The 14,084-nt window shown below is 34.3% G+C and overlaps 1 protein-coding gene across 1 annotated transcript; it reads left to right on the top strand.

Annotated features, from left to right (window-relative positions):
• The first annotated feature begins 12,390 nt into the window (after positions 1 to 12,390).
• LOC119603190 lies at positions 12,391 to 13,654 on the top strand. Its single transcript, XM_037955144.1, has one exon. The coding sequence runs from the start codon at positions 12,391 to 12,393 to the stop codon at positions 13,354 to 13,356; it is 966 nt and encodes a 321-aa protein (XP_037811072.1). The 3' UTR covers positions 13,357 to 13,654.
• The last annotated feature ends 430 nt before the right edge of the window (positions 13,655 to 14,084 follow it).

Genomic DNA, 14,084 nt, shown 5'->3' on the forward strand with positions numbered 1-14,084 from the left:
TTTATAACAATAAACTGTTTTTTGTAAGAGTGGTTATATGGAGGGTAAATTCAATTATGGACCTATCCTTGTCCGTTAATACAATAATTATTTGTATCTAATGTAGCTGTACTTGTATCTTTAATTCAGTCATGGGGTTTAAAGTAATTATCTGAAGGAAACCGAAAATGGGTGTTTGATTAGTTATCGACCGATCCTCATCAAATTCGGTTGAAAAATTCCAGTTCCTATAAAACTACCGTAATTTGGAAGAACTTTTGAGCCATACATGAGCGTTAAAGTGATTCTCTGGAGTGAATCTTATATAAGGGTCAATTATAGACCGATGTTTATAAACTTTCGTACATAAATTATGTTCGTAAGTCGTAATTTTAAGCAACTATTGAGAGTTCAGTAATTTTACTGAAGTGGTCATTTATCGAACCATCTTCATCAATGTTGGTAGGAAGATTTCAGTTCCCATAACACTTATGTTGAATTGTATATATCTACCCGTATTTTTATGCCAGTAATGAGCGTTAAAGGCGCCGCTATACGCTCACCCCGCATAAGTCAATTATTGATCGATACTTCTAAAATTTAGAACGATTTTTGTACATACAAATATTGTTTATGTCGCATTTTTGAGCCAGTAAGGGACTCATACAAAACTTGTTTATGTGAAATTTAGCCAGATATGGGCGATAAAGTCATTTTCTGAAGGGGACTTTATATGGGGGGTAGGGTCAATTATGGACCGATCCTTATAAAATTCTACGAAGATATTAATGTTTCCATAAAACATGTTTGTGCCGAATTTTACCGCTATTGGTTCTTCCATTAGCAAGTTATGGGCGATAAAGTCATTTTCTGAAGGGGATATTATATGGGGGGTAGGGTCAATTATGGACCGATCCTTATAAAATTCTACGAGGAGATTTAAGTTTCCATAAAACATGTTTGTGCCGAATTTCACCGCTATTGATACTTCTCTTAGCCAGTTATGGGCGATAAAGTCATTTTCTGAAGGGGACTTTATATGGGGGGTAGGGTCAATTATGGACCGATCCTTATAAAATTTTAAAAAAAGATTTATGCTCCCATAAAACATGTTTGTGCCAAATTTCATCGCTATTGCTTTTTTCCTTAGCAAGTTATGGGCGATAAAGTCATTTTCTGAAGGGGACTTTATATGGGGGGTAGGGTCAATTATGGACCGATCATTATAAAATTCAACGAAGAGATTTATGCTCCCATAAAACATGTTTGTGCCAAATTTCATCGCTATTGCTTTTTTCCTTAGCAAGTTATGGGCGATAAAGTCATTTTCTGAAGGGGACTTTATATGGGGGGTAGGGTCAATTATGGACCGATCCTTATAAAATTCTACGAGGAGATTTATGTTCCCATAAAACATGTTTGTGCCGAATTTCACCGCTATTGATGCTTTTCATAGTCAGTTATGGGCGATAAAGTCATTTTCTGAAGGGGAATTTATATGGGGGGTAGGGTCAATTATGAACCGATCCTTATAAAATTCTACGAGGAGATTTATGTTCCCATAAGACATGTTTGTGCCAAATTTCACCGCTATTGGTTCTTCCCTTAGCAAGTTATGAGCGATAAAGTCACTTTCTGAAGGGGCCTTACATGGGGGCTAGGCGAAATTGTGGACCGATATTGCCCATTTTCAATACCAAACAAACTGCATCAACTAAAAGTATCTGTGCAAAATTTCAGCTCGCTAGCTACTTCCATTTGGACTCTATCGTGTTTTCAACAGACAGACAGACGGACAGACGGACGGACATGGCTAGATCGTCTTAGAATCTAATAAGGACCCAGAATATATATACTTTTATGGGTCTTAGGCGAATATTTCAATGTGTTACAAACGGAATGACAAAAACAATATACCCCCCATCTTTTTTGATGGTGGGTATAAAAATTACGAATTGTCTACCTATTAACATTTAGGACTATATTACTATAACCTGTAATTCAGTCATTGATATTTCTTATTAGTGAATGAATCGAAATTATCATTACCTGTATATTTTTACCTACATGATCATAAACGAAACAGAACGAAATGATCTGTCGAAAAAATTTAGGTAAAAAATGGTTATAAATTTTTGAAAATTCAAGCATAATAGGACCTTTCAATTATAAGGATAAGCAAACAAATAGAAAATAGGTAAATATAAGATTTAAATATGTTCTGTCATACTTAATACTAAAATATGAAAAAGATGAAATTAAAGGACACAGGTTTAAATGAACATATTTTTGAATGTAATTGAGATATTGGCTTGAAATTTTTTGTAAAGGGTCGAGAATTTCCATATCTAACTAAAAAATGATATTAAGGGATAAATATGGACTAAATTGTTGTAGCTATCTGCGATCCTATTAAAATTTTGATATAAATCATAGTTTTAGAAATTAAACAAATATGTAATATATGACAAAATCTTTATTTATGAACAAAACTCAATGAAATTTTCAACGCTTGTTAAATTTGTCATTTCAAATAAGAATATGCAAAAAAAAAATTGAAAAGGTCAAAGGGCATCCCGCAATTCCCAAAAATAGGAATGAAAATCCCAAAAATGGGATTTTTTACTTTTTTGCCCATAGGGTCCACATTTCTTTCAGGGCTGGGAAAATACTTTTGGAGTAAATAGAAAACATATTGAGGTTTCCAAAACTGCTTTCAGTTTTCTGATCCCAGCTTTGGGATTTTAGAACATGTCGCCCAAAGTTGAAGTTTTGATAAAAGATAGGTCATATTCGGAAGGACGCAGTGGCAACATTTTCAAAAAATAGGACAAGTTTTTTACGCCAAAGCGTTCTGCGTAAAGATACCTTTTAGAAAACTATAAAATTGTTATATGTTCTTAATAAAAATTTTATTTTATTAATAAAAGAGTTAAGACACATTTTTGGCAAAAAAACGCCAAAAATCTAAAATTTTTTGAATTTTTAAATTAAAAAACGTATATTTTTGGATCTGTAAACGATATTGATCTGAAATTTTTTGTATATTATTGGAAATTTTGTTGTCTAACTAACAAGAAAAAATTGAGTCCATTTGGTCCAAAATTACGCCCGGTATTCAAAAAAAGGCGGATCAAGGTATGGTAAATTTTGTATCACTAAATTTTTAAATGCCTATAACTCGGATATTATAAGAGATAAGTAGTATGTCCAAGCATGTTTTTTCAAGATCTCGTCGAGCGCTTTCACAAAATATAAAAATCTTTGTATTTGGGTGAAAAACAAAAAAATGGCACGAGTTTAAAAATTTTACATGTCGTAGGTACCCTACTTTGAGCCGCCACAGCGCCGTCCCTGGGGCATCTGCAGGGTTCATCTTCAAAACTTAAACTCGAATACTCCTTGGCTACGCTCACGCCAAATTTTATCCCGATCGGATCAGCCGTTTAGAAATGCCAGATTTATTTCCAAAAAATTTCCATTCTGCCCCACTGTGGACTGGTATGAGATTTTTTGTCTTCGCGATTAAATAGGATGAGATTGTTGGCAAGAAATACCACACCAATCCGACGAGACATAGTCGAGCATTAATGCAAGCATACCAGCAATCGCCACATTCTATCCGTTACACTGACAAATTTTATTGTTTTTTTGTTGGGTTTTGTGAAAGAAACTTGAACAGGCAATCGTGATAGTTTCTAGATAAACGAATTTTTGTATTAATTCATATGGGAAGTGCTACTTCCCATATTGCTAGTCCGCCAATTTATTACCCAAATGTTAAAATGAAAAGTTCTTCGTGCAAAATTTTAGGATTCTAGATCTAATAGTTTCCCAGATAATCGAATTTTTTATTTAATTCATATGGGAGGTACCACGGCCCCTATTACTAGTCCGCCAATAATCGTTTATATTAAGCGTTAATTTAAGCATTAGTACAATTCTTTTGGCTCAATAGCCGCTGCTGCAGCATTAACCATTCCTAAAACTGTTTTTGCCACAAAATTATTGAAAGCATTTTCAGGAAAAAATTAATTTTTCAAATGTTTTAATTTTTTAATATTATTTTCAAGTGTCAATATTGGTCCAATCCAGCAAACACAAAGAGTTCATTTAAAATTGAGAATGTAGCGGGGAGCTAAGGTTTTATTTATTATATTTAAATTATAGGTTGGTCCTAAAGAGACTAAAAGGTCAGCTTTGGTTCTCAACCACACAATCTCCACAAGGGCCTAAAGTCCACAAGGGTTAAATTGTGTTTTAATAATTTATATTTTAATGAAACGCCGATTTATTCCTTTGAGGTCTTCACCGCTCGAAAGCTAGAATCAGAGTGATTTTTATTTAAATGTTCGTCTTACATCTAACCAAGCATTAAAACAAAACGAATATAACATAAAACAGAATGAATGATAATTTTACATTACATGTGACTTTCAAACTGTAAACATTATTTTATCACACAGAGTTGTATTTAATAAACAAAAATAATTGATTATAAAAATTAAGTGTAAATTATTGTCCGTTAAATTCAAAATTATTAAAATAAATGACAAAATAGTAGTTTTAAACATAAAGCAACCAAAATTTAAGATTTAGTTAACAATAATGAAACATAATATAACATGTATGAATATATCTGCTACAATCTCCCCCCCTGTTGTATAAAATCGTCCCGATGATACAACAGCACCTAAGGATTTAACTTCTTTGGACTGGATTGGCTTGTTGACTTTGTAGAAGAGCTGATCTTCTTTGATTGACATGTATTTGTTCAACTTCGTTGTTGCATTGCATAAATACGTTGTTGCTGACGTTATTACTACTGGTACCATTTGAACAGCTTTGATCTTCATCATTTCTTGGATGACCCCTTTTTCGAATTGGGTAGATCGGTTTCGTTGAATTGCCTTCATAGGGAACAAGTGCTGATACATGGTGCGTGGCGACAGGAGTATTAACATCTTCCTCTCTAGCAATTGTAAAGCAAGATGATCCTTTTTTAGCAATTACAATATATGGACCATCTCTTCTTGGAGTAAATTTGGAGGTTTAACCTTGGCTAGCTTTGCTCAGTATGTGCGTGGTAACTAAGACTTTATCACCAATGTTTATAATTGCTTGTGGTTAACGAGTGCGGTCTACAATGATTTTGTTTCTATCCTGCATTTGCTCTTGACATTCATTTGCTAACTCTAAAGTATTTGCCAAACGTAGCAGATGTGGAGTAATTTGTGGAATGGAGTTTTTGGAGTTAACAATCGCTTTAAAATCATATTGTACTTCTGTTGGTGTTCTTAACTCTCTTCCAAATGTGAGATAAGCAGCAGTATAACCAGTGCTATCGCATTTTGCATTATTCATCGTGAATCTTATGGATGGTAACATTAAATTCCACCTGTTGTGCTCCTTTTTGACGCAAATAGACAACTGACTTTTCAAATCTCTATTTTTCCTTTCTACAGGATTTGATTCTGGATGGTATATTGGAGTAAACGTCTGTTGTATACCCAAACAAAATATTAGCTTCTGCATCAATGATGATATAAACTGAGTTCCGTTGTCTGTATGAATTCTGCGTGGTATACCATATCTAAGGATTACCTCATTTAATAGCGTTAAAGCACAACCTTCTCTTAAAGCAAATAATTCAATCCGGCGAGTACATATGTCTTCAACTATTAAAACCCATTGATAGCCATCTTTAGTTCTTGGCAGGGGTCCAAACAAATCAACTGCAATAACTTCAAATCGTTTATTACTGCTAACAGTTTGTAATAAGCCCATATGTTTCTGGTTTACTGGTTTGTATTTCTTACAATCATCACACGATTTCACATATTTCTCAATATCAGCCCGAATTCCTGACCAGTAAAATGATCTTGTGATACGACTAATTGTTTTGTTGATACCATAATGGCCTGCTATTGGATCGTTGTGGTATTTAACAAGGATTTCATCGCGAAGAGATTTTGGTAATACTATTTGTCCGCTTTCCGAATTTTGTTCTGAACAAAACCTATACAATATACCATCAACCATTATATATTCTCGGTTGGTATAACGAATAACGTTTTCATCATTATTTTCAAATGAGACTATTATGTTTCTTATTTCTTCATCTTCCAGTTGTGCAGTACGAAATTCTTCAGCTCCTTTTCTCGGAAAGTCAATTTGAATATGATTACATTCACATGCTTCTACGCATTTATCATTAGGGCAGGGCGGTCTTGATAGGGTATCCGCAATAATGTTTTGCTTACCAGGAGTGTACGAAAAATTTAAATTATAGCTTTGTAGCAATAATGACCAACGTGCTAGTCTTCCTGTGGGAGATTTTAACGTAAACAGCCATTTGAGGTTGAGGTTGGTGGTCGGTTAATACCATAATTTCGGCTCCTTCAATGTAGCCTCTAAACTTTTGTATAGCCCAAACAATTGCTAACGCCTCTCTCTCTGTGGTAGAATAGTTTCTTTCAGCAGGAAGCAACAGTCGACTGGCATATTCTATTGGCTTTCATCATGTTTCTCCCCCTACATCAAAACAGCTCCTAAGGCATATTTGCTAGCATCGGTTCTCAAATAGAATTTTTCATTTTCCTTCACCTGTTGTAATATAGGTGGTGAGATTAGAAATTCTTTTAATTTATCAAACGATGTTTGCTCTTCTGTTGTCCATTTCCAAATTGCTTTCTTTTTCGTCAGATTAGACAATGGCTTAGAAACTTCCGCGAAATTTGGAATAAATCGACGAAACCAGGAACAAGTTTGAAGAAAAGATATAAACTCTTTTAGGTTTTTGGGTTCAGTACGATTGAGAATAGCCACTGTCTTATCTGGGTCGACTTTTAGTCCATTGGTAGTCAAAATGTGACCTAAATATTTTACCTCTGGCTTGCAAAATGTACATTTTTTCCTATATAGATGAAACCCAAGTACTTTTAGTTTTTCAAATGTTAGTTTTAAATCATTTAAATGCGAATTGAAATCTTTTGAACAAACGATTATATCGTCTAAATATGCTAATATTAGGACATTAGGTAAACTCAAACGAAATTTGTCAATAATCCTTTGGAACGTCGCCGGTGCATTCTTTAATCCAAATGGCATACGATTGAAGACGAAAATACCGAAGGGTGTAGTAAATGCCGTTTTGGGCTTGTCTTTATTAGCTACCTGTATTTGCCAATAGCCTGATTTTAAATCTAGGGTTGTCATAAAAGGTGTAGTTTTGTCTGCGTGTAACACATCGTCGATCCTTGGCAGTGGGTAAGTATTCGTCACTGTTATTGCATTGAGACGTCTGTAGTCTACACATAGTCTTATACTTCCATCCTTTTTGGGTATAAGAACCACTGGGAAGGCCCATGGGGACTCAGTTTCCTCTATAACATTTTCATCTAGCATTTTATCAAGCTCATTGCGAAGTTTTAGTTTCATCGCTGGCGATAGACGGTACGGAGCAGTGGCAATTGGCTCATGATCTCCTGTGTTGATTGTGTGAACAACGCCCTCTATTGGGTTGACAATATTTTCAAAAATTTCTTGTTGTTCATTTAACAGGTTTTCAAGATTTTCTTTTTGGTTTCTTAATAAGTTTGGCCCTTCATCAATTCTTAAATTTATATTTATTGAATTTAATTCGAAATAGTAATTTGGCGATTCCTCGTTTAGCTTAATTTTTTTCATAGGAGGAAAAAGATCAGAAACTTTTGGGGTTTCGTAATTTTGTGGCAAACTGTCTAAAAATATTTTGTTTATTCCATTTGGGGAAAATTAATTTTTCATTGGAGATGTTCTGTTTGGCGTTTTATTAATTTCAACGAACCACGACATAAAGTCATCTATGGCCTTTTTCGGTTTTGACGTATACGTTTAAAACGTTTTCCAATAGTGATGTTCGCTATTGTTGATAACACCGTATCTTTAGTTATACTGCCGTCGGCTAACGTTATTTCCGCCAGTACTTTTTGGAAAACTTGTCCTTTTTCTTTCAATTTTTTAAAAAGATAGTGTCCTGCGACACTTGTTCTTGCGGCTGTGTCCATATAGGCTTCCCCATTCAAACCATTTACATTTATATTTACTGATGGGACATTTCTGCCTACTATTGTGGTGTGGATACTATTAAAATCTAGTTCTTTTGGACTTTCCATGTTACTAACAGTTTTATTGTTGCATGTGGGACAATTGGACCTGTAGTACCCAGTAGCACCGCAACCATAACAACTTAATTTGACTTCTTCTTGTTTTTCCTTTCTCTCCTGCTCAATTCGTTTGTAGCAAACATCTGCGGAATGATTTCTCTTCCTACAATATGTACATCGAGCGTTGGTTTTTTCTTTAGGCTCTATATTTTTGCGTATAGGTTCACTATTTTGAAGAAGAGTTAATTCTATTTCTCGAGCTTTGTTCAATAAATCTTGGAAAGTTTCAATACTATCTCTGTTGATCTTTTCTCTGACTTGAACTGTTATTTGGGAGAATATCATATTTATTATTGTTTTTTCTGAAATTCTTTCTCTAAGTTGGGCAAACAATCGTCTTTTTCTGCAGACAAAGCTATCGGTTGATTCATTTGGCTTTTGTTTGTCTTGAAATATTTGTGCAAAAATTCTCCAGTCAGGTTTTGGATTTGTTTTTGCCACAAAATTATTGAAAGCATTTTCAGGAAAAAATTAATTTTTCAAATGTTTTAATTTTTTAATATTATTTTCAAGTGTCAATATTGGTCCAATCCAGCAAACACAAAGAGTTCATTTAAAATTGAGAATGTAGCGGGGAGCTAAGGTTTTATTTATTATATTTAAATTATAGGTTGGTCCTAAAGAGACTAAAAGGTCAGCTTTGGTTCTCAACCACACAATCTCCACAAGGGCCTAAAGTCCACAAGGGTAAAATTGTGTTTTAATAATTTATATTTTAATGAAACGCCGATTTATTCCTTTGAGGTCTTCACCGCTCGAAAGCTAGAATCAGAGTGATTTTTATTTAAATGTTCGTCTTACATCTAACCAAGCATTAAAACAAAACGAATATAACATAAAACAGAATGAATGATAATTTTACATTACATGTGACTTTCAAACTGTAAACATTATTTTATCACACAGAGTTGTATTTAATAAACAAAAATAATTGATTATAAAAATTAAGTGTAAATTATTGTCCGTTAAATTCAAAATTATTAAAATAAATGACAAAATAGTAGTTTTAAACATAAAGCAACCAAAATTTAAGATTTAGTTAACAATAATGAAACATAATATAACATGTATGAATATATCTGCTACAATCTCCCCCCCTGTTGTATAAAATCGTCCCGATGACCTAAGGATTTAACTTCTTTGGACTGGATTGGCTTGTTGACTTTGTAGAAGAGCTGATCTTCTTTGATTGACATGTATTTGTTCAACTTCGTTGTTGCATTGCATAAATACGTTGTTGCTGACGTTATTACTACTGGTACCATTTGAACAGCTTTGATCTTCATCATTTCTTGGATGACCCCTTTTTCGAATTGGGTAGATCGGTTTCGTTGAATTGCCTTCATAGGGAACAAGTGCTGATACATGGTGCGTGGCGACAGGAGTATTAACATCTTCCTCTCTAGCAATTGTAAAGCAAGATGATCCTTTTTTAGCAATTACAATATATGGACCATCTCTTCTTGGAGTAAATTTGGAGGTTTAACCTTGGCTAGCTTTGCTCAGTATGTGCGTGGTAACTAAGACTTTATCACCAATGTTTATAATTGCTTGTGGTTTACGAGTGCGGTCTACAATGATTTTGTTTCTATCCTGCATTTGCTCTTGACATTCATTTGCTAACTCTAAAGTATTTGCCAAACGTAGCAGATGTGGAGTAATTTGTGGAATGGAGTTTTTGGAGTTAACAATCGCTTTAAAATCATATTGTACTTCTGTTGGTGTTCTTAACTCTCTTCCAAATGTGAGATAAGCAGCAGTATAACCAGTGCTATCGCATTTTGCATTATTCATCGTGAATCTTATGGATGGTAACATTAAATTCCACCTGTTGTGCTCCTTTTTGACGCAAATAGACAACTGACTTTTCAAATCTCTATTTTTCCTTTCTACAGGATTTGATTCTGGATGGTATATTGGAGTAAACGTCTGTTGTATACCCAAACAAAATATTAGCTTCTGCATCAATGATGATATAAACTGAGTTCCGTTGTCTGTATGAATTCTGCGTGGTATACCATATCTAAGGATTACCTCATTTAATAGCGTTAAAGCACAACCTTCTCTTAAAGCAAATAATTCAATCCGGCGAGTACATATGTCTTCAACTATTAAAACCCATTGATAGCCATCTTTAGTTCTTGGCAGGGGTCCAAACAAATCAACTGCAATAACTTCAAATCGTTTATTACTGCTAACAGTTTGTAATAAGCCCATAGGTTTCTGGTTTACTGGTTTGTATTTCTTACAATCATCACACGATTTCACATATTTCTCAATATCAGCCCGAATTCCTGACCAGTAAAATGATCTTGTGATACGACTAATTGTTTTGTTGATACCATAATGGCCTGCTATTGGATCGTTGTGGTATTTAACAAGGATTTCATCGCGAAGAGATTTTGGTAATACTATTTGTCCGCTTTCCGAATTTTGTTCTGAACAAAACCTATACAATATACCATCAACCATTATATATTCTCGGTTGGTATAACGAATAACGTTTTCATCATTATTTTCAAATGAGACTATTATGTTTCTTATTTCTTCATCTTCCAGTTGTGCAGTACGAAATTCTTCAGCTTCTACGCATTTATCATTAGGGCAGGGCGGTCTTGATAGGGTATCCGCAATAATGTTTTGCTTACCAGGAGTGTACGAAAAATTTAAATTATAGCTTTGTAGCAATAATGACCAACGTGCTAGTCTTCCTGTGGGAGATTTTAACGTAAACAGCCATTTGAGGTTGAGGTTGGTGGTCGGTTAATACCATAATTTCGGCTCCTTCAATGTAGCCTCTAAACTTTTGTATAGCCCAAACAATTGCTAACGCCTCTCTCTCTGTGGTAGAATAGTTTCTTTCAGCAGGAAGCAACAGTCGACTGGCATATTCTATTGGCTTTTCATCATGTTTCTCCCCCTACATCAAAACAGCTCCTAAGGCATATTTGCTAGCATCGGTTCTCAAATAGAATTTTTCATTTTCCTTCACCTGTTGTAATATAGGTGGTGAGATTAGAAATTCTTTTAATTTATCAAACGATGTTTGCTCTTCTGTTGTCCATTTCCAAATTGCTTTCTTTTTCGTCAGATTAGACAATGGCTTAGAAACTTGTAACGTTAAAAGTCGTCGCCTCGTTTTTAACGTGCAATTATTTTTTATTATTATTTTATTTATATTTAATAATCGAATTAAAAATACTTTTCTTTGTTTTATAATTTAACGACTATTTACTTATTTATGCAACGCCACCTGGGTGTAAAAGAAATTTAAATTACTTTATAGAATTTTTTAAATTTAACGTTTATATGGTTAAGCAATGCCATCTAGGTGTAAGAATCCTACTTAGTTAAGATCGTATACCTTTAAAATACAACAATGTATACTAAGATACCATTATAAGCAACCATGTACTTGACTGCGAAAATTTAATATAAAAGGAGTCATAGTTAAGTAGTGTGAGTCAGTCTTTGCCGAGCTTCGAGTTAGGTAAGACAAGTTACTTGTACGGTGGTTGGACCGCTGGCAAATAATTTATCTTATTAAATGAGCTATTGTGAAGCAATGATTCTGGTGGTTGGACCGCTATGAACCTTTGCTTAAGAATACTCTTTATTAGATGAAGTGTGGTTGTTGCGGAGTTTGGAATTCCCAACAACACACTTATCTGACGTGGGGGAGTTTCTCCGCTAGTGTTACTCTCGTGGTTGGACCGCAAGAGTGTATCTGCTTGTGAGAACTCCATGAAGCAAGGTTGAGGTTTAAGTGAGAAATAAACTTTATAACGTTGTGAAAAATACGTGTTGTTCTTATTTCTCTCGGTCTACAAAAATATAAATTTTTGTAATGAACCACTGGCACCGGCAAGTATACCCCAGCCAGAGACAACGTTACAATGGCGCCCGAGCAGGGACCGAGAGATTAAGAAAGTGGTGTTAAAAAAAAAAAAAGGGAGTTTACAAAAAAACAAAAGTAGACTGTATCAAAACTGTGAATGATTGAACAAAAAGAACATAATAAGAGAACTGTGTTAAAAGAAAAATATTATTATAAAATAATGATCGCGAAAGGAAACAAGAATTAAAAACAAATAGAACTAACTGAATTAAAAACTTTAATTGTGCGTGGAATCGTGTTTTATCCTTGTTTTATGTTTTATAAGAAAAATAAAAGAATTACGGTGAAAAAAAAAAATAATATAATATGTTGAAATCAAGTTGGGCATATACTTTAAAACGTGACGAACTATCGTCTTATTTAAATGAATTTAAATTAGATACCGTCGGAACGGTCGAAGAACTCAGAAAGAGATTAGCGAAATTTATTAGCGCCGAACACGACGAAGATAAAACTAAACGATTATTAGAGATACAATTAACACATGAGCAAAATTCATTAGCGTTACCTGGTTCGAGAAACGGTACCACCCCTTCACCTGTTAAAATAGAATTAAATCATCCGGTTAGTCAACCATCAGTAGCAGTGTCGGTTCCAGCTTGTGACACAGATAACATCAAAACAAATTTAATTGAATATGTAAGAAAATGGGGACTTTCGTATGATGGAGGACGGGAGCCTTTAGCATTCATCGAACGAATAGAAGAATTAGCCGAAATTTATAACGTACCTTTAAATCAATTTCCACGAATTATGCCTGAATTTTTACGTGATAGAGCACTTATCTGGTTTAGAAATAACAATGGACACTGGCAAGTATGGAGATCATTTAAATCCGATTTTTTATCATTTTTTCTACCTTCGAGATATTTTGAGAAATTAGAAGATGAAATCCGTAAAAGAATTCAACGTCCAAGAGAAGTTTTTAAAAATTATGTTTTATCAATTCAAAATTTAATGCGCCATTCTAACTTATCAGAAGAACAAAAGTTGCAGCGAATATTTCAAAATGCTCTTCCAGACTATCAGTGGTATATTAAACGAAAAGATTTCTCATCCTTAGCTGAATTAATAACATTAGCTGAAGATTTAGAAAGCATTCCATCAACACATTCACAAACTCGCGTAGAAAACCCACGTGCTTTAGCCAGTACCACAATAGGCCCAGAAAATAATTGCTATCGTTGCGGTAACCCTGGACATTATGCAGCAAGTTGCTCTAGTAATTATAATAACCGCTCGGGAAATGCTTCTGGAGGTCGTCGGAACTGAGGGACGACGAGCCTCCGAAAACGCAACCCTCAAATAATAATACTAGTTTACAAAGTGAAGATTCGCGTTTAACCGCCTCAATACTATTATGTGGAAAAATCGTCAAAGCAACTATTGATACCGGAGCGAGTAGAAATTTTATCCAAGAAGATTTTGTGAAAACGCTTAGCAAAAATCCAACGTATTTAAATGAAGACATCGATGTAATATTGGCAGATGGCTCTGCCAGATCCTTATCACGAGCCGTAGAATTTAATGTGGTACTAGGAAATATTTCAAAAACTTGTAATTTTCTAGTGATGTCAGAAACTAGCGAAAACATTATTGTGGGATTAGATTTTATGCGTATTTTCAATACAACTATTCACATGGCTGGTTTAACACTAGACTGTACTAAGACAGAAGCAAAGTGTATGAGTGTGGATGAAATCAGCAATGAGGAGATACCTCGAGAAGACAATGAAGAACGTAAACATGATAGTAATATAATATTAAAGGAAGAAACCCAAGATATCATCAACAAATTTCTAGAAAATGAGCTGTCCAAATTTCAAAATATGCATGGTCTATCAACAATTACAACTCATAAAATAATCGTCACGGATGATCGCCCTGTTAAAATTCGTTACACCCCCAGAAACCCTGCTATGCAAAATATAATTGATGCTGAAATCAACAAATTAATTTCACAAGGATGTATAGAACCGTCACATAGCCCATATTGCTTT

Source organism: Lucilia sericata, unplaced genomic scaffold, assembly GCF_015586225.1.
Source record: "Lucilia sericata isolate MDLA Ls3-8-SP2 unplaced genomic scaffold, ASM1558622v1 Contig000281F_arrow, whole genome shotgun sequence".
NCBI classification, from domain to species: Eukaryota; Metazoa; Arthropoda; class Insecta; order Diptera; family Calliphoridae; genus Lucilia; species Lucilia sericata.